Source organism: Myotis yumanensis, unplaced genomic scaffold (assembly GCF_028538775.1).
Source record: "Myotis yumanensis isolate MYYU_CA2020_CCGP unplaced genomic scaffold, mMyoYum1.0.hap1 SCAF_14, whole genome shotgun sequence".
Lineage (NCBI taxonomy): Eukaryota > Metazoa > Chordata > Mammalia > Chiroptera > Vespertilionidae > Myotis > Myotis yumanensis.
The window spans coordinates 33,606,866-33,624,110 of record NW_027223765.1 but is presented as its reverse complement, the minus strand read 5'-3'; the positions used below and the strand labels follow the sequence as shown (position 1 = coordinate 33,624,110).

The window sequence follows — 17,245 nt, the reverse complement described above, 5'->3', positions numbered from 1 at the left end:
AGAGCAGGCCCCACACAAGCCTCTCCCTCTAGAGATTCTGTCACTGAAGAATTTTCACGCCTCTGCCTCTACTTTCCCATGAGAATTCTCAAAACAGTGGTGGGAAGAGCCCTTTGCCACTTCCTGGCTGCAGAATTTTGGGCAGGTTGCTTCACCTTCCACCCTAGCCTTTAGTCTCCTCATCTGTAAAATGGGAAAACAGCACCACCTCTTAGGGTGGTGGAGATTCAATGAGATCACACATGCGAAAACTCATGGCACTGTTCTTGATATAATGGGTGATCAGTAGATGCTCGTTTCTCTCCCCGGGTTCCTGCTGGATAGATCAGTAACTCCCAAAAGGGGGAGGGCGGAGCAGTGTCCTTTAGCAGGCAACCTCTCCCTGTCACTGGGTGCTGTTTCTGGGTGTGTATTCACTCGTTTAATAACCCCCTCAAGCACCAGGGGCCGTGATACTATATTGAGCACTGACAGCAACATGAAGTGGTACAGAGCCTGCCCTCAAGAAGATCCGCTTCCTTGCCTCAGGCCCCTTTCACAGGAGTCCATCTTCTCCCTGTGTGCTTGCCTCTCCAGGTTAATTGACATTGCCCGCAAGCTGGACAAGGCCGAGCGGGAGCCCCTGCTGATGTGCGCTCATTACTTCAAGAAGCTGGATAACCCCGGCTATGCTGCCGAGACCTACCTGAAGATCGGTGACCTGAAGTCCTTGGTTCAGCTTCATGTGGAGACCCAGCACTGGGATGAGGTGAGGGTGTCGCACGCTTCAAGGGTTAGGGGATCCTGTCTGAGCCCTGGGCCACAGGGGACTTTTTGGGGTTTAGATGGAGAGCACCTGCCCTCATTGTGATAATGAACATTAGCCTGGCAGTCAGGAGACTTAACCTTGAATTCTCCAAGCCAGAGTATTTTGGCGGGCCTTTTGATACTAGCTTTCCATTTGTTTGCTCGTTCATTCATTCAGAGCATCTTTATGGACTGCTGGCTCTGTACCAGCCTGTGATAGAGACTGGGCATGTGAGAGTTAATGTGACAGCCCCCATTGCCTGCTGTTGGTCTGAGCTGCCTCTGACCAGCACCACAGGCTGACACATGTCTGACATGGAGAGACACCTGTGTGACATTTAAAACCTGGGTGGCAGAAAAGGTCACCACCCATACTTTCCAGGTGCAGGTTGCCAGAGCTATTTAAGAGGTCGGCTCCTCTTCCTCCTTCTTGCCTATCTGGCCCCTTAAAGACCTAGGCTTCTCTTGCATGAAAGGCAGGTGAGTAGAATTAACCAGGTCAATAGGAAGATGACTGGGTTGAGGATGCAGAAGCAGTGATGTGCTGCCCCGTCTGTATCTTGAACTCACCCTCTAGCTCACTGGCTACCTGTGTCCTGGATTGAAATTCATCCATGAAAGTATTAGAGACTGCACCGTTGGTCCTTACCCTACCCACCATGTTCTAGTTTACAGAGCCAGAGTGTAGGACTTTTCTGGGTATGAGTTGTCTCACTCCTGTCTGCCCTCTGAGTGTCTCCATTTGGTGAGGTGTCATGGCCACTTATGAGAAAAGGTGGAGCCAGGCACAGAGGTAATAATGGCGTCTCAAGATAAGTTTATCAGGAGATTTCTCAAGCAGCATAAATTACAACATCTTGGAACGACTCAGTCCTGGCTGTGTATCAGGCAAACTTTCCCCCTGTTTCCACATACTTTCCCCTGTGACTCATTTCCAATTCTCCTGCCTGACAGTTTGTTCGGGACTTAGATGAAGCAGTCACCAGGTCCCATACAGCATCAGTCCATCATCATCTTTGATAGCTAATACACAGGATGATGATAATGTCAATTCTGTTTCCTTAGGTGTCGCCTGCAATTAAAAGAAATCTGTTTGCAGCGGTACAGGAGCCCACGCAAACCCTCAAAATAAAATGTTTCCGATTCTGTGCTTCTTCTGTGGTCCAGAAACAGACTGTTGTTATTGAATCCAGTCACTTGCATATAGCTGTTAATTGCCTTTGTTTTCAAAGAGCTGATTTGTTTTTGCAGTTCTGGGGGCTGTGGGGGGGAGCACTCTCCCCCTCTGAGTTGTCAAGCTGGCAAAATATGACATCCCTGATGGATTCAGCCAAGTGCCATGTTTTCAAGGGGGTTGTAGGGGCTCTTTTATTACAAATGCATTGGTTCCTTCCTCCAGGCTTTTGCTCTGGGCGAGAAGCATCCTGAGTTTAAAGAAGACATCTACATGCCCTACGCTCAGTGGTTGGCAGAGAACGATCGTTTTGAGGAAGCCCAGAAAGGTAGGTCACACAGACTGGCACCTTGCAGAAGGAGCAGGAGAGGGCACTGCCCAGATACGTTTCAGGAAGGCTGCCAAGCTCCTCCCTTTGTAGACCACCAAGATGTACGACTTTATCTGGACATGTGGTGTGTTTACTGATGAAGGTCTGGGAAGTAGGGAAAGAACATGGGCTCTGGAGTCAGACACATCTGGTCCATCACTCACCTGCCTTCGGACCTAACACAGGTCCTATCTCCCCTCTGAGCAAAGCACCTTGCTCTCAAATGTATCTTCCCATTTAATCCTCACAATAGCCCTATGATGTAGGTGCTGTTTTATAGATGAGAAAACTGAGGTTGGAAGTGATACAGGGATTTTGCCTGAAGTATCACAGCAAGGAAGTGACAAAGAAGGAATTCAAGCCAGGTTGGGGCGAGGACAAAATGAGAGGATTCACACAGTGTCTAGCACAGTCTCACCTGATGCTTTCCTCTGCCATGGATAGAAATGGGTTCTATTTCTGGCTCAGTTAAATGGGGTATCCTCAGCTCCTCAGCATTTCCACAGGTAAAGCGGGCTGCATACTGGGTATGGCAGTATCTGAAACAGAAGTGAAAGAGAGTATAGAACTTTAATTGGTAGTAATAATTTAAAAATATGATTGCCTTCTATGTCAGGCACTGGCTGGGCACGTAACTACATAACCTTGAATCTCGGCAGCAGCCCTGCAGAGACACAGACACTAACTGTGCCCTGCAAAGTCACAGAGCCAGAGAGTGACAGCCCGATTGGACCAGATCTGGCTGGCTGGCTGGGGAACCTGATTCTTCTGCTAGGTTTTGCTGCCTCTTCAGGAAGTCTTCTAATTGAAGTTGGGTGTGTCATATTCCATAGCATCTCATTTACACGTCTATATGGTTGCCACCTCCGGACACGTTTTGGAACAAATGTCTCCCTGTTGAACCTCCTCAGCTTGGTAAAGCCCCCTTTGACAGACAGCGTCTTCTCTACTGCTTCAGCTTTTCCAGAGAACCCAGTTGTTAAAGTATCTGCATGTTTGGGCAAAACATATCAACCTATCCATCTGTCTGTGTCTGCCCTTCCAAGAATCCATCGCCATAGTAACTTGGTACTCAGATGAGAGATTGCAGATGAGAATGGAACAAAGGCCAGACCTTTTCCTTCTCTAAAGCTGAGGATTTGGATAATCTGAGAGCCCATATGTGGGCAAGTGTCACAACTAGAAGTGCTTCTCTGGCAGCCCCAACATCCCAAGGTTCTGGCACACAGTATGTACAAGAGATTGCTCTTAAATAGAATAGGAACGATTTAGAGATTTTTTTTGGGCTTGTTTTCACAAATGTTTGGTTGCTGGAACCAAGCCAAAATTTTTTCAAGGTTGTCATCAAAAAGCACTCAGTTGAAGACTGACTAAGGACTTGAGTTGCGCTCGGTTCTGTGACCTTGGCATGCTGCTTTTCCTCCACCTTGCGGAGCCCATTAAAAAAGGTCTTCATAAGTCTGTTGTGATGACCCAGTGAAGGAAGCAGCAACAAAAGCACTTTCTAAACCACCAAACCCATTCAAGTGTCAGGTCCTGTTAGTGTCACCTCAGAAATCACAAGGCTTTCCCCTGGAGTGGGATGGGGGCAAAACCTCACTGATGAAGAACTACAGTTTTATCTTTAGACTTTGCCCTGCAATTTGGTCCCTCAAGTTTTTCTTGCTGCCATGCCTTTACAAAGTTGGTTGCCTTTTCTCAGCCAAAAGGGAACATATCTCACTGTAGTTTTTTCAAGATATAGCCTAGGTTATTTATAGCCTTCGGCCTGAGAGGCGCATCCCAGCAACGAAGTGCGGCAGATGCTCTGATGAATGTCCTACTTCTCAGCAGCCCCTTGCAAGCCCTGCAAAATTCCCTCCAACTCCCTGAATTGTCTGTGTTTTTGTGCCCCTCCAGCGTTCCACAAGGCCGGGCGGCAGGGGGAAGCGGTCCGAGTGTTAGAGCAGCTCTCAAACAACGCTGTGGTAGAAAACAGATTTAATGATGCTGCCTATTATTACTGGATGCTGTCCATGCAGTGCCTCAATATAGCTCAAGGTAAGTAAACAACAGCCAGGCCGCTTGTTTTCCCCGGCCCCGCTCTGGCACCAAGATAAACATCGAAAGAGCTGGGACGTTTTAATTAAAGCCTTGGGCTTGTTTATTGGGTGTATTGTCCGTAACCCTGCCTTGCAGTGCCCTAATCTGATGTGTCATCTTTTTCCAGTTCGCCCATAAGCTTAAAGATGGTATGAGGACCATCCTGGGGTTACAGATGGGGGTGGGGTCATACCCTGTGTTGCTAATTCTGAACATGTCTCTCCCCTGCTACCTGGGAGCCCATAACTGGACCTGGGTGAGCTCCGGTTTTAAAAATGTTTTTAATTAAATGAAAAGATGAAGAAGAGATCACTTTACAATAACACACTCCAGATTCTCACTCATCCCAAGCAGAAAAATAGTTTCAATGTTGCTTTCATTCACAAGACTTCCCACTGAGGGAGTTCTGAAAGCGGCTGGGACAGAGAGATGTTCTTTTTTTTTTTTAAAATATATTTTATTGATTTTTTTTACAGAGAGGAAGGGAGAGGGATAGAGAGTTAGAAACATCGATGAGAGAGAAACATCGATCAGCTGCCTCCTGCACACCCCCCACTGGGGATATGCCCGCAACCAAGGTATATGCCCTTAACCAGAATCAAACCTGGGACCCTTTAGTCCCTAGGCCGATGCTCTATCCACTGAGCCAAACCGGTTAGGGCCAGAGAGATGTTCTTTACTAGACCGAGGCCAGTATGCAGGAATGGGAAAAACACTGGAATTGGAGGCAGCTAGGTGACGTTACAACAAGTCACAATTCCTTCCTCAGCTGTGTGTCCCTGTCTCTAGCATGGGGGTAATCCTGCCCCTCCTTCTTAAGGCTGCTGTGAGCCTCACAGAAGCCATGGTTACAGTTTGATAACTGTCAAGCTGGGGTATAGGTTGGTATTTTTCTGTTCTGGCCAGTGGTCTGTGATTTTAATAAGGAACAGCACAGTGGAAAGAGGCTTGAGGTGAGCATGAATAAAATCGGCCCTTGCCCACCCTCCCTGCCAGGCTCCTCTGGTATGACTGAGTGCCAGTGATCACGCTCTTGCCCTAGCTGGTGCTCTCTCAGTGGAATGACCTGAGAGAGCATAGTGTGGGCTCTGGGAGAACCTTCGAGAAATATCCACAGACTTTCCCTGGCCATGTGCTCTGCCACGCTGAGACTTTCCCGGTCTTGGATGGCCCCAGCTTCTAAGCAGAGCACCTTTTCCATTCATTGCACCTCTTTGCCACTCTTCCCGGCGTAGTCCTGGTGTTGGGGGAGAACTGTCAACGGGCAAAAGTGCCATTGCCTAGCTCTTCCTTCTAGACTGGTTTGACACGCCTTCTCCTTGTTCCCCTACTCCCCTCCCACTGCACACTGAAGATCCTGCCCAGAAGGACACGATGCTCAACAAGTTTCACCACTTCCAGCACTTGGCTGAGCTGTACCACTGCTACCATGCCATTCACCGGTACACGGTAAGATGGCCCGGAAATGGGCACCTAAGCTAGGGGCACTGCCTACTGAGAAAGGGGCACTGGACTTGTCTTCAGTAAACCCACTGGACAGGGTGACCTGCTGAAAAATCCTGCTCTTCTCCTGAGAAACAAAGTTTGGAACTTTGATTTTCTTTGATTGGCTGCTTGTTTGACATGTAGCAAGCTGCGGGCTTCTGAATTAGTCAGCCAGAGCTAAATTGGGCCTTTCTAGTTGCTTGTTTCAGGTTTGGATGACTCGGACAGACTCTAGGTTAGCCAGACAAAGGGTTATCTAAAGTGATCGGGGTTAACATTCCATGGGGCTCTCACCTAGATGGGTGAAGGCCTAGTTCTAACAAAGGCCTGAGGTCCCTCCCTAGCTCTGCAGCTGGCTTGTTATGTGACCTTGAGCAATTTACTTTCCTTCTCTGGCCTTCAGTTTCCTTCTCTATAAAACATGAGGGTTGCCAGGCCGGCATGGCTCAGTCGTTGAGTGTCAACCTATGAACCAGGAGGTCACGGTTCGATTCCGGTAAGAGCATATGCCTGGGTTGTGGGCTCCATTCCCAGTGTGGAATGTACAGGAGGCAGCCAATCAATGATTCTTTCTCTCATCATTGATGTTTCTATCTCTCTCTCCCTCTCCCTTCCTCTATGAAATCAGGAAAGTGGCTTCTTTCCAGGTGAGCACCTGAGATGAGGGGCTCTGAAGGAACTGCAAGGGCAGACGAGGTCCCTTGAGACCACTGCCCCAGGTGAGGGGAGGAGATGAGATGCAGGCTTGATGGCTGGCTCAGGCAGAGCCTATCAGAGGAGTCTTTCTTGCCAGACTTTCCCCAGAAGCAAATAATGTGCCAAGAGTTCAGCACAAAAGAGGATCAAAGAGGTGCCCAGCTGGAAAGCAGACCCCAAACTCCACTTAGGCTCAAAGGTCAAGGCCCCAGCTCAGTATCAGTTTGCCTGAGCCACTTCGAGCCCAGCTCTTTCTCTTTTTGCTCTTCTTCCTCTAAACCTCGGGGCATGAGCATGGGGTGTCTCTTCTCTGTAACAGCTGAGCCTATGCGCAGGACGTTTGCACATCTGTGAGCTTGTGGCAACTCCGTAGCAGCTGGGGACCTTGGCTGTGCACTCCAGTTGAGGCTTCTTCAGTAGGTCATTCCTTCATTCAATAAATTCCTACTGTGTGACAGGCCCTGTTCTGAGGCCTCGGACACAGTGGTGAACAAGACATTGTCCCTGCCTCTGAGGAGTTCATAGTCTAGTCACAAGAAGTTGTAGTAAAGTTCCCTCAAGGGACTTCCTCGAGAAGGTGACCCCTCAGCCCGAAGCCCAGAGGAGGGAGGTAGGTAAGGATGGGGCAAAGTGCAGAGGAGGAGGAAGAGCATTCCCGGCAGAGGTCACAGCACGTGCAAAGGCGTGGCGGTAGGCGGTATTTTAAGGTTTGGCAGTCAGGTCCCAGCAGAGCAGCTCTGATGCAGAGCAGACTGGGAAGGGAAGCAGCAGCCCTTTCCTGGCATAATGGCTTCCTTCCCAGAGGAGAGGAGAGGAGAGGAGAGGTGCTAATCCTGAGGAACGCCCCAACCCCTGTTCTTCCTGGGACATTTCTTAGCTTCCACACCTAGTGCAGTGTAACCAGAGGCAGGCTTCTCCCTGGCTCTCACCCAGAAAAGGGTGCAGTCTCAGGTTTTCTTGGGTTCTTGGAACTAACAGAGGCTACAGACATTTAAGTGAGAACTGGAGAGAGAATGCTGGGCTCTGAACTGAAGTGGTGTAAAGTGAGTCCTAATGACTTTAGACCAATTAGGGCCTAAGTCCTGATGGCTCCATAATGAGAGTGGTCTAGCAAGACCTTTAAGGAAATGTCAGTTTATTGCCATTTAAGCACTTGAGAGGGGAGGGGTGACTGGCCTGAATTAGGCATTCTCATCGAAAGCAGTCTCAGTTTGCACACTGCCAGATTCCTTCTAAGTGGTATTCTTAACTTTTTATGGACCCTTTCTGATAGAAAATGCCCTCTGGTCTGCTGTTCTGAGCTTCTGGCAGCCCCTAGGTATTCATTCGGTTAATGGGTGTTGAGTGCCTCATCTTTTAGGGCCTATGCCAGGTGCTGGGGCACAGGGATGAGCAGTTGAGGGGCTCCACCACATGTGCATATTTGGTGGGCATTGAATGGGCAGGCTGCTGTTGGAGAGCAAAGAAGAGGTATGTGATTTTATGCTGTGGGCTAACTACCTCCCTGCAGGTTTATAGCATGGTCATGTCCTAAATTGCATAAGTATCTTCTCTTTTCGAGCTAATTGGAGACAGCTTGAGCTCAGGGAAATGGAATCATTACATACCCCAGAAGCAGTGCCACTTGGGAGACATGCTTGGGCTTTGGAAATCAGATCTGGGTTTGAATCCCAGCTCTGCTCCTTTCTAGCTGGGTGACCTTGGCAGATCATCTCCCTGGGCCTTGGTTTGCTTGTTAGTACAATAAGGATGAAAATACACCCCTCACAGGACTGTGTTAAAGACCACGTAAGATAGTGGCTATAAAATGCCCTGCACACAGTAGGTGCTCATTAAGCAGATCTGCTCATTTACTAAAGTATCTTAGAATTATTGGCATCTGCTTTTCAGCCTGGCCCAGCAGTGGCTCATTTGAGGAATTCAATCCCTGTTTGCTTTTCTTACTGTAGGAGGAGCCATTCAGTTCCCATCGTCCCGAAACCCTCTTCAACATCTCCAGGTTCCTGCTGCACAGCCTGACGAAGGACACCCCCTTGGGCATCTCTAAAGTGTATCCTCTCTCTTACCCCCACCCTCTGTCCCACCCCTCTTGTCTAATGGCCCTGAGAAGTTCTTTCCAGAGCACTTCGCTGGCAGAAGCTTCGCTCTCTCCAGCAGCCCTCAGGGAAGACAGAAAGCTTGCCCAGCCGCTGCTGTTTGCTGTAGAAGAGGCCCAGCCAGGGAAGCTGAGGGGCTAATGCCAAGAGAAGATTAGTTTACAGGGTTCTCCGTGCTAGACCCAGCACTGAGTCTCCAGCCAGCACACTCTCCAAGCCCTCCCGGAACCCACAAATGTGGGTGTGACTGCGATACAAGAAGCAGCAGGCCTTTGGGTTTGGAATTTTAGACACTTCCCTAGGGAGGCCAGTGGATGGAGCACCTGTTGTGCCCCAAACCCCTTGCCAGGCAGTAGGCAACAAAGCTGCCGTCTAGTGGGAGAGGTGGACCTGTCAGGGCCTCGTTCAGTGGGATGCATGCTGTTTCCAAGGGTGGAATGCAGCTGGGGTCTTGGCCAAGGAAGGCTGCCTGGAGGAGGTGATATCCATCCTACAGGCTGAGGTAACCGGGGATGACAGTAGAATAGATATTCCAGGAGAGTATCTAACACATGGAAAGGCCAGGTGGTGAAGTGAGCATGATGTGCCAGAGGAGCTGAAGCCTGCCCTAGGGAGCCAGTCTGGAGAGGCAGTGGCCTTGGGGCCTCCTCCCTCCTCTGGCTGGTGCAAGCCACAGGGAGGACTATAAGCAGAGAATAGGCAGAGGGCCTATCTGCCAGAAACTACCAGGAAATGACTAAAATCTTTAAGGTCCAGAAAGTCATAAAGGACATAAATATCCTCTCCTGTTGGAAATCTCGCCATTCTCTCAGCCCCTTTCCAGCTCCAACGGGGCCTTCCTTCTGTCAGGAAAAAGCCCTCCCAGGAGAGGGCTCAGAGGTGCTAATCAGGTGTTTCTAAAGCAGTGGTTCTCAACCTTCTGGCCCTTTAAATACAGTTTCTCATGTTGTGACCCAACCATAAAATTATTTTTGTTGCTACTTCATAACTATAATGTTGCTACTGTTATGAATCGTAATGTAAATATCTGATATGCAGGATGGTCTTAGGCGAACCCTGTGAAAGGGTCGTTCGACCGCCAAAGGGGTCGCGACCCACAGGTTGAGAACCACTGTAAGGGTTCCAGGCCCAACATTTACATCTCAAAGGAAACTCTCACAAATCAAGCCTTGCCTTCAGTGACTGAAACCCCTGCAAATGAGTGGCCAAGGACACACCTGCTGGGGTCTGAGCACCTGCGCCCAACCTTTCCAGCAACTCCTTTCAAGTCAGCAGAGTTTGATTGAACCTCTGCCCTGAGCTTCACCCTGTGCTGTCCACTGAGGACCTGGGAATAGCTCCAGATAGTCCCAGACTTTGAGGAGTCACAGTGAAGACACAGACAAGGAAACTTACTTCCATATAACTGCTGGAGTGGAAGGAGCCACACTTGGGGTGTGGGGAGCAGGAACCTCAGGGGCAGGAGAGGGGGAAGGAGGCATGGGACTGGCTGGGGAAGTGGGTTAAGGTGTTCACAGGTGGACTGGGAAAGAAGGTCAGGCTGGGTCTGAGTATAGCCAACATTTGAGGTGACCTGAGATTGAACACAGTCTTGTCAGCCTCAGTCTGAGGAGCTCAGAGGAAGGCCTCAGAGAGCAAGGGAGGCTGCCACTCAGAAACCATCCCGCCCTTGGGGAGGGTAGGCAGAGAGAAGTGCGCTGCACCCAGTGGCCTCTGTAAGCTGGACCTGAGGGCAGCTCCCCAGGCAGTCTGGGACCAGGTTCTACATGGCAGAACTGGAGTCGGAGGGCTTGGCTGGCAGGCTGGGCAGGGTGGGGAGAGCCATTTTGTCCTGGTCAGGGTACAAGATGAGCCAAAGCAGGCCCAGAGAACCTAAGCAAGGTTAAAATAAGTAATAAGTAATGGAAACTGCACTGTCTTTATCTCCGAAAAAATCTCTGGGCCTTGATATCTGAGAAATACACTTACATCCCATAAAAGAACTAAGTACTCCTCAAGCTCCTGCTTGTGCCCTCCTGGCACCAGCATGAGCTGTGTTCTGGCACTGGGCTCATTCTGAGGGTAGGCGGTGCCAACTCTCAGGCCCCAGTGTAGGCTTTGTTGTCCTTAACCCTGTGATCGACAGGAGAACACTCTTCACTCTGGCCAAGCAAAGCAGGGCCCTGGGTGCCTACAAACTGGCCCGGCATGCCTATGACCAGCTGCGGGGCCTATATGTCCCTGCCAGGTTCCAGAAATCCATCGAGTTGGACAGCCTGACCATCCGCTCCCAGCCCTTCCATGACAACGAGGTAAGGGCACAGCCCCCTCAGGCTCCTCCTCTGCAGCATCTTTGGACATCTCCTGACGCATGCTCTCAGTTGTCTGTGTCCCTTCGCCTGCATGAGCCCTGGCTTGCCAACTCCTGCTCTTTCCTCTCCGCCCCTCTGTTCTCCACTCAGCCCTTTGTGCTCCAGTTGCAACGCTCAGCTCCCCTGAAACCCACAGCCCTGCCCCATCTTCTTCCTAGCCCTCTCAAGGTTCCATTTCTGCTGTGGCCCTGCTCTGTCTCTAGCCTCCCTCCACACCTCCATGACCAGGTGGCTCTGCCTTCACCTCATCCTAAGAGCCCAAGCCCTAGCCCGCCTTCCTTCTGGAACCAGGTTATTGCTCTTTGGTAAATCCACCCCATGTCTGTGCCCAGCCCTCTTTCCTCCAACCCAGCTAACTACTGTCTCTCTTACAATCCCCTCTTTAAGCTCATGGTAGACTGGCATCCGATAGACATGGCTTCAGATCTAAGTCCCACCATTTCCTAGCCATGTCTCAATCTTTCTGAGCCTGGGTTTCCTTCTCTATCAAACAGGGGCACACATAATAGCTTTCCCATAGTGGCCGTAAGGGTGAAAGAGCCAGTGTAGGCGACGTGCTTAGCACAGTACCTGGAGCATAGTAAGTGGCTGGTGAATGTGGCCATGGTTATTGGCATTCCTGCCGGGAGAACAGAGCTGCTGAGTCCTGCCTGTGAAGAAGGTGTCCAGGCCCCAAATGACAAAGCCTCCAGTGTCTCTGTAGGCTCTTACTCTGCTTCACATCGCACAGAGCCCCAGACCCAGTGCCCCCACCTACCCAGGTGGCCTTTCCTCTTAGCAGCTAGGCCCAGTCTGTGGTGCTTGTTTTTTTGCAGGAGCTGGTGCCCTTGTGCTACCGCTGTTCTACCAACAACCCATTGCTAAACAACCTGGGCAATGTTTGCATCAATTGCCGCCAGCCCTTCGTCTTCTCCGCGTCTTCCTATGGTGAGTCTGGCTCATGTGGAAGGGGCACCGGTGAATGGCTGGGCTCAGTCCACTGCTTGTTGCCCACATGTGTTCTGATTTGTAAATTGGGGACAGTGTGACAGCCACCCTGCCTGACACATAGAGTCATTCAGGGTTCCCAGAGACAGGATGCACAGTGCTGCGCGAACCTGAAACACCCATCTCCCAGAACCTTGTGTGAGGCTTTGCATAACATAAATGCCCCAGGAATAGAGGCTACTGGTTGGGCATTTGGTCTGGAAGGCTGAGATGGACTCTCAAGTCCCGTTTCTTCTATGTTGACATAGGATCCGAAGCCCCTTCCCAGTAGCTGGGCGGAGGCCTTGCCTCTTCCCTCAGAGAGGAGCCCATCCAGCTACTAGGGGGAAGAAGGAGGGCTAAAGGCCCAGTTCTCATCCCCATACACACAGACAACCCCCCACCACACCACACCCCTGCTCCCGGACATTGGGCAGGCAGGAGGAGTGTCCCTGCTGCTCAGCTTGTCTACTTGATTTCAGAGAAGCCTGCCGCTGGGTGAGGAAGGAACTCTGTGGTCCTCCCACCTCTTTCATGCTGCCTGGTGAGAGTATCCAGCCCCCAGCTTCCCACAGGGTGCCATCCCCCAGCTCCTCCCCGTGCCCTGTGTCTTCCAGAGGTGCTGCACCTGGTCGAGTTCTACCTAGAGGAGGGGATCACTGATGAAGAAGCCGTCTCCCTCATTGACCTGGAGGCACCAAGACACAAGCGTGAGAACAAATGGCAAGAGATCACAGGCAACAGTATCCTGGGCATCGGCTTGACCCCTGTGTGTGCCAGCTGAGCTCAGGGCCTGGGTGTGAGGAGAAAGCAAGAGGGCCTTGGAGGATGGCTGGGCCAGGGAGGGCAGGAACATGGCAGGCAATTGCTGAGTGAGTGGAGAGGCCCACATGGCGGCATGGACAGGCCTCACCTGGGGCCTGTGTTTCTACAAGCTTCCAGGTAATGCCAATGCCACTGGGCCATGAACCACATTTTGAAGAACAGAAGACAGAGGAAAGGTCAAGAAGAGAGACAGAAACTGTGTCCACACACCAGTCCTCTGCACACATACATCTGCTTAGGCTGGATTATTGCTGCTGTGTGAGGCCACATCCTGTACCTGACTCAGCACCGGCAGCCTCCATTCTGGGGGACCTTTTGCGTGGGAGCCCCGCTGCCCTGGCCTCACACAGTTCCTCCACCATTGCCTGGCAGAGGTGGCGGCTCCCTGGGGACCTTCAGCCTAATCTGGCCAGCCTCGGGATCAGCAGGAGCTCTTACCCCCTTCTCCATGAAACATGACCTTCAAGGCCATCTCAGAAATATGGCCTGCAAACCACCCGGCTACTGCTGAATGTTTCTCCAAGAGCTGCCAGGTCGCTGGCCCATCATTTCTACAGCCACACACAGCAGGCCCTCAGGCCTCTGCTCACATGGTGCTTCTGGCCGGCAGGCCCGTGTGAGCCATGGCATGGTCCCTGTGGGGCAGCAGAGCCCATCAGAGCCCCTTTCCTCCTTTCCCACCTGAGCACGGGGGCCTAGTCCCACCCTCTATGACCAGGTCTGTGTTTCCTACATTTCTCCATCTGGAAACCTGTCTCACCAGCCCTGCCGCTCTTCCGCAGAGCTGTAGGGAGACACCTGAGGCCTGGATGGAGCTCTGTGAGTCTCCACATGTTGGTTGGAGGGTGGGACCTGTTTCCTATTCGGCCTCAGGTTCTATCCTTGACCAGACTCCTCCAGATTCGCAGACTCTGAGACTGGACGAGACCATGAATTCCATGGGAGATGATGACCCATTCACGGCAAAGCTGAGTTTTGAGGTGAGGGTGCTTCTGTGAGGCCAGCAAAGCCCATTGGGAGGGTGGTCTTAGGTATCTTCTGTATACATTCCTTGGTGAGAGGGAGAACTGCTTCCTGTCAGGGCTGCCAGGGAGGGGGAAGGGGTGGGCTTTCTGTCACTAGAGATGGCCAACAGGGGCTACATGACCTGGCAGGGTTCTGTCAAGGTACTTGGCGGGGGAAATATGTGGGGTCCTTCCTGGCCACTCCCAAAGATTCTGGGATCATGGCCCACATAAATGTGTTACTATGACTGAGGGCACCAGTGCCACCTGCTTCCTGCCTGCCCACCCTGCAGCAAGGTGGCTCGGAGTTCGTGCCTGTGGTAGTGAATCGATCGGTGCTGCGCTCCATGAGCCGTCGAGAAGTCCTTATCAAGCGCTGGCCTCTGCCCCTGCAGTGGCAGTACTTCCGCTCATTCCTACCTGACGCCTCCATCACCATGTGTCCCTCCTGCTTCCAGGTACGATGCCCACTGCCTGCAGCTTCTGTGTGGTGTCCAGTTTCTTTCTGTTGCTTTTCCATTTCCCGAATTTCCCCTTGGGGAGGCCGGGCATCTGGGAGGAGTACAAGTGATCTCTGAGCAACCAAGGCCCAGTTGGGAGAAGAGACTCAGCTGTCCTCCCTCCTTTGGGTTGCATTCCGGATGCTGTCTGGAACAATCATGCCCCTGGCCCTGGGCTGTCTGCATGTGCTCTTAATCTGGGAGGGCCGGGAAAGTGTGACTCACCTTTGAACTTCATTTAGAAAAAATGGGGCCACTTCCTCCCAGTCCTTGGACAAAGGTGTTCTAGATCTGGTGGTCTAACCTGACGCACTGCCAAGCCACTTCCCATGGAAGGGCAACAGTCTATGCTAGGTCGGGGCTGATGCACACCTAGAGCGGCTGCCCAGAGTCACGGCTGTCTCTCCTCAGATGTTCCACTCGGAGGACTATGAGCTGCTGGTACTTCAGCACACCCACTGCCCCTATTGCCGGAGACATATTGACGACCCCAGCCGGTGACCTGCACCCTGGGGACCACCCATCCCCTTTGGTCCACCTTGTAGTTGGCAGTAGAAGAAAGAGGTAAACCGTTAGAATGTGTGTTCTGCCCAGCTGAAGTTTATATTTTAGGGAGAGGCCTTGTGTAACCACGGAATTCCTATTTATGGCATTTCATACCTTTTAAATAGCACCAGAAGATGGATAAGAGAATGTACATATATTTTTCTAAAAAAAAAGTCTGTTACTTTAAGCACGGTTCTGAGTTGTTCATGGCAGCCTGCTGGAGTCCAGAGATCTGTCAGACCATCAACATGTACACTTTGCAAACAGATTGCCTCAATAATTACAAATAAAGGGGCTACTTATTTTCATCAGTGTCTGCATTTTAGCAAATCTTCATATTGTCTGCAATTTAATTTCCTTATGCAAAAGTGCACCTGTTTCTAATTTGATCCAAGAGGAACATTATATTTGTGTTCTTTTAAAATTTAATCTAATCGAAATGGCAATATGGTAGTGAGAAGGGGAACAGGGTTTATTTATTCATATATTTTGGTTTAATGGGGCTCCATCTTGACAAGAAAATAGGATACCTGGCTCCAAAGAAGATGGCAAAGAGGGCCCCTCCCTGGAGGTTATACTTCCTGGCTGGGGCCAGGCCCCCTCCACCACCTTTCCCCCCGCCCCACATGGCCTCCAAACCAACCTGAGGCTTTTCCCTTCCCTCCATCCATGTCCTCAAGCGAGTGGGTTCCACTTGAGATCCCACTAAGGTCCCTTCCCCTGAGCATCAACAATGTCCGATTTACCAGTATAGCTCAAGGGCATGGGTGGGTAGCAGATGGGAAGCTGGGGAGGGAGAGCTGATACTTACTGGGGACCTTTTCTGTGCCAGGCGTGTTTCATATGTTGTCTCAGTTCTCACAGCATCTGTGAGGAAGGGTGATGGTTTCCATTATACAGCCACGGGGATGGGTGGAGGTGCTGGGGCTCAGGGAGCTCACCCCACCTGGATGGCAAGTCCTTGATCTGTCCATCCCAGAGGCCCCACTCCCTGCACCTTCCACTCTGCCTGCCCAGGAGGGAGTGTAAAGTCCTGACAGCAGGAGAAAGGGAACATGTCGAAAACCACCCTCATGATTAGATATTGAGACAGAGCACAACAAAGGTCCCCATTGGAGGGATGACGAGGGGAGCGGCTGCAGAGGCCAGCCAGGGGTGAGTGCAGGAGCTGGACCCCTGCCCCACCCTTCCTCCCTGCCTCCCTCTGCATCTCTCTTTGGAGATAATGGAGGAAAATGAAGAAAAGGAGCCAGACAATTGTGCCAACAGAACTTCTCCGTTGAGTGTGTAATTACTTATGATCATGCATGCTCTCTCTCACTAAACATTTATTAATGTGTTAGGATTTCCATTAGCGCATTACTTGAACTGAAATCATTTGCATATGGCTGGGGAAAAGAGGAGAGAGGAAGAAAACAGCCTCCACCACCCAACAGGCAGGTGTCAATCACATTGTCAGATCAGATGGTCCATGGCTAAAGGCAGAGGGAGGGGGCCCAGACTGAGACTTTAGCATGCATCCTTTCAGCCGAGTAACCGGGTGTGCCTGCCAGGTCCTGCTGCCACGAAGCTGAGCTGTGGAGGCCTGCGTCTGAGAAACAATCACTGTAACTCCCATTAAATCAAGTGCTTACTGAGTGTCAATCCCTGTGCTAAGCACTTTCCACACAGCATCTTACTTAATCCTTACTAACCTCTAAGGATTCTCCTTTTACTGATGATGAAACAGGTTCAGCAATGTTTTCTTTCATTTAAGGAATATTTATTGAGCCAAGACAGGATTCACACCCAGCCTTTACATGTAAGCATTCTGTTCAGCTGCTCTCCTGTCCCGACCTGGAGGGTCTTGACTGGGTCCAGTTTTCTCTCCAAGGCTCAGTTTCCTGATGTGTACAAAAGTGGCCCCTCCAGCTCTGACACCGAGGTTCAGGCCTCAGTCTCCATTTGTTGACCCTGACAGCCCCTCACACACTGCGATGAGAGAGGCCTCACAGGGATCCTGAGGTGCCCATTTCATTAAGAGGAGACTGAGGGCTGGAGGGAGGAGTGTCTGCAGAGGCTGCACAGCTTGGAAGAGGTTGAGCTTACGACTTTGTCTTGACCGCTTATCTCCAGGCCTCAACACTGTTCCCATATTCTTTTTTTTTTTAATATGTCTTTATTGATTTCAGAGAGGACGGGAGAGGGAAAGAGAGATAGAAACATCAATGATGAGAGAGAATCATTGATTGGCTGCCTCCTGTACGTCCCCTATTGGGGATCAAGCCTTGCAACCCAGGCATGTGCCCTTGACCTAATTGAACCTGGGACCCTTCAGTCAGCAGGCTGACGCTCTCTCCACTGAGCCAAGCCAGCTAGGGCCCC

At 51.0% G+C, this 17,245-nt stretch overlaps 1 protein-coding gene across 4 annotated transcripts in view; it reads left to right on the top strand.

Annotated features, from left to right (window-relative positions):
• Positions 1-15,189, top strand: part of IFT122 (intraflagellar transport 122) — a 73,777-nt gene extending 58,588 nt beyond the window's left edge. For all 4 annotated transcript variants that reach the window (XM_070433593.1, XM_070433592.1, XM_070433591.1 and 1 more), the window contains 11 exons: positions 577-748; positions 2,186-2,288; positions 4,230-4,370; positions 5,767-5,861; positions 8,543-8,643; positions 10,815-10,980; positions 11,856-11,967; positions 12,624-12,749; positions 13,732-13,811; positions 14,129-14,293; positions 14,747-15,189. In XM_070433593.1, the coding sequence (XP_070289694.1) occupies positions 577-748; positions 2,186-2,288; positions 4,230-4,370; positions 5,767-5,861; positions 8,543-8,643; positions 10,815-10,980; positions 11,856-11,967; positions 12,624-12,749; positions 13,732-13,811; positions 14,129-14,293; positions 14,747-14,836 (1,351 nt within the window). In that variant the 3' untranslated portion in view covers positions 14,837-15,189. The remainder of the gene's footprint in view (positions 1-576; positions 749-2,185; positions 2,289-4,229; positions 4,371-5,766; positions 5,862-8,542; positions 8,644-10,814; positions 10,981-11,855; positions 11,968-12,623; positions 12,750-13,731; positions 13,812-14,128; positions 14,294-14,746) is intronic.
• Positions 15,190-17,245: the final 2,056 nt, after the last annotated feature.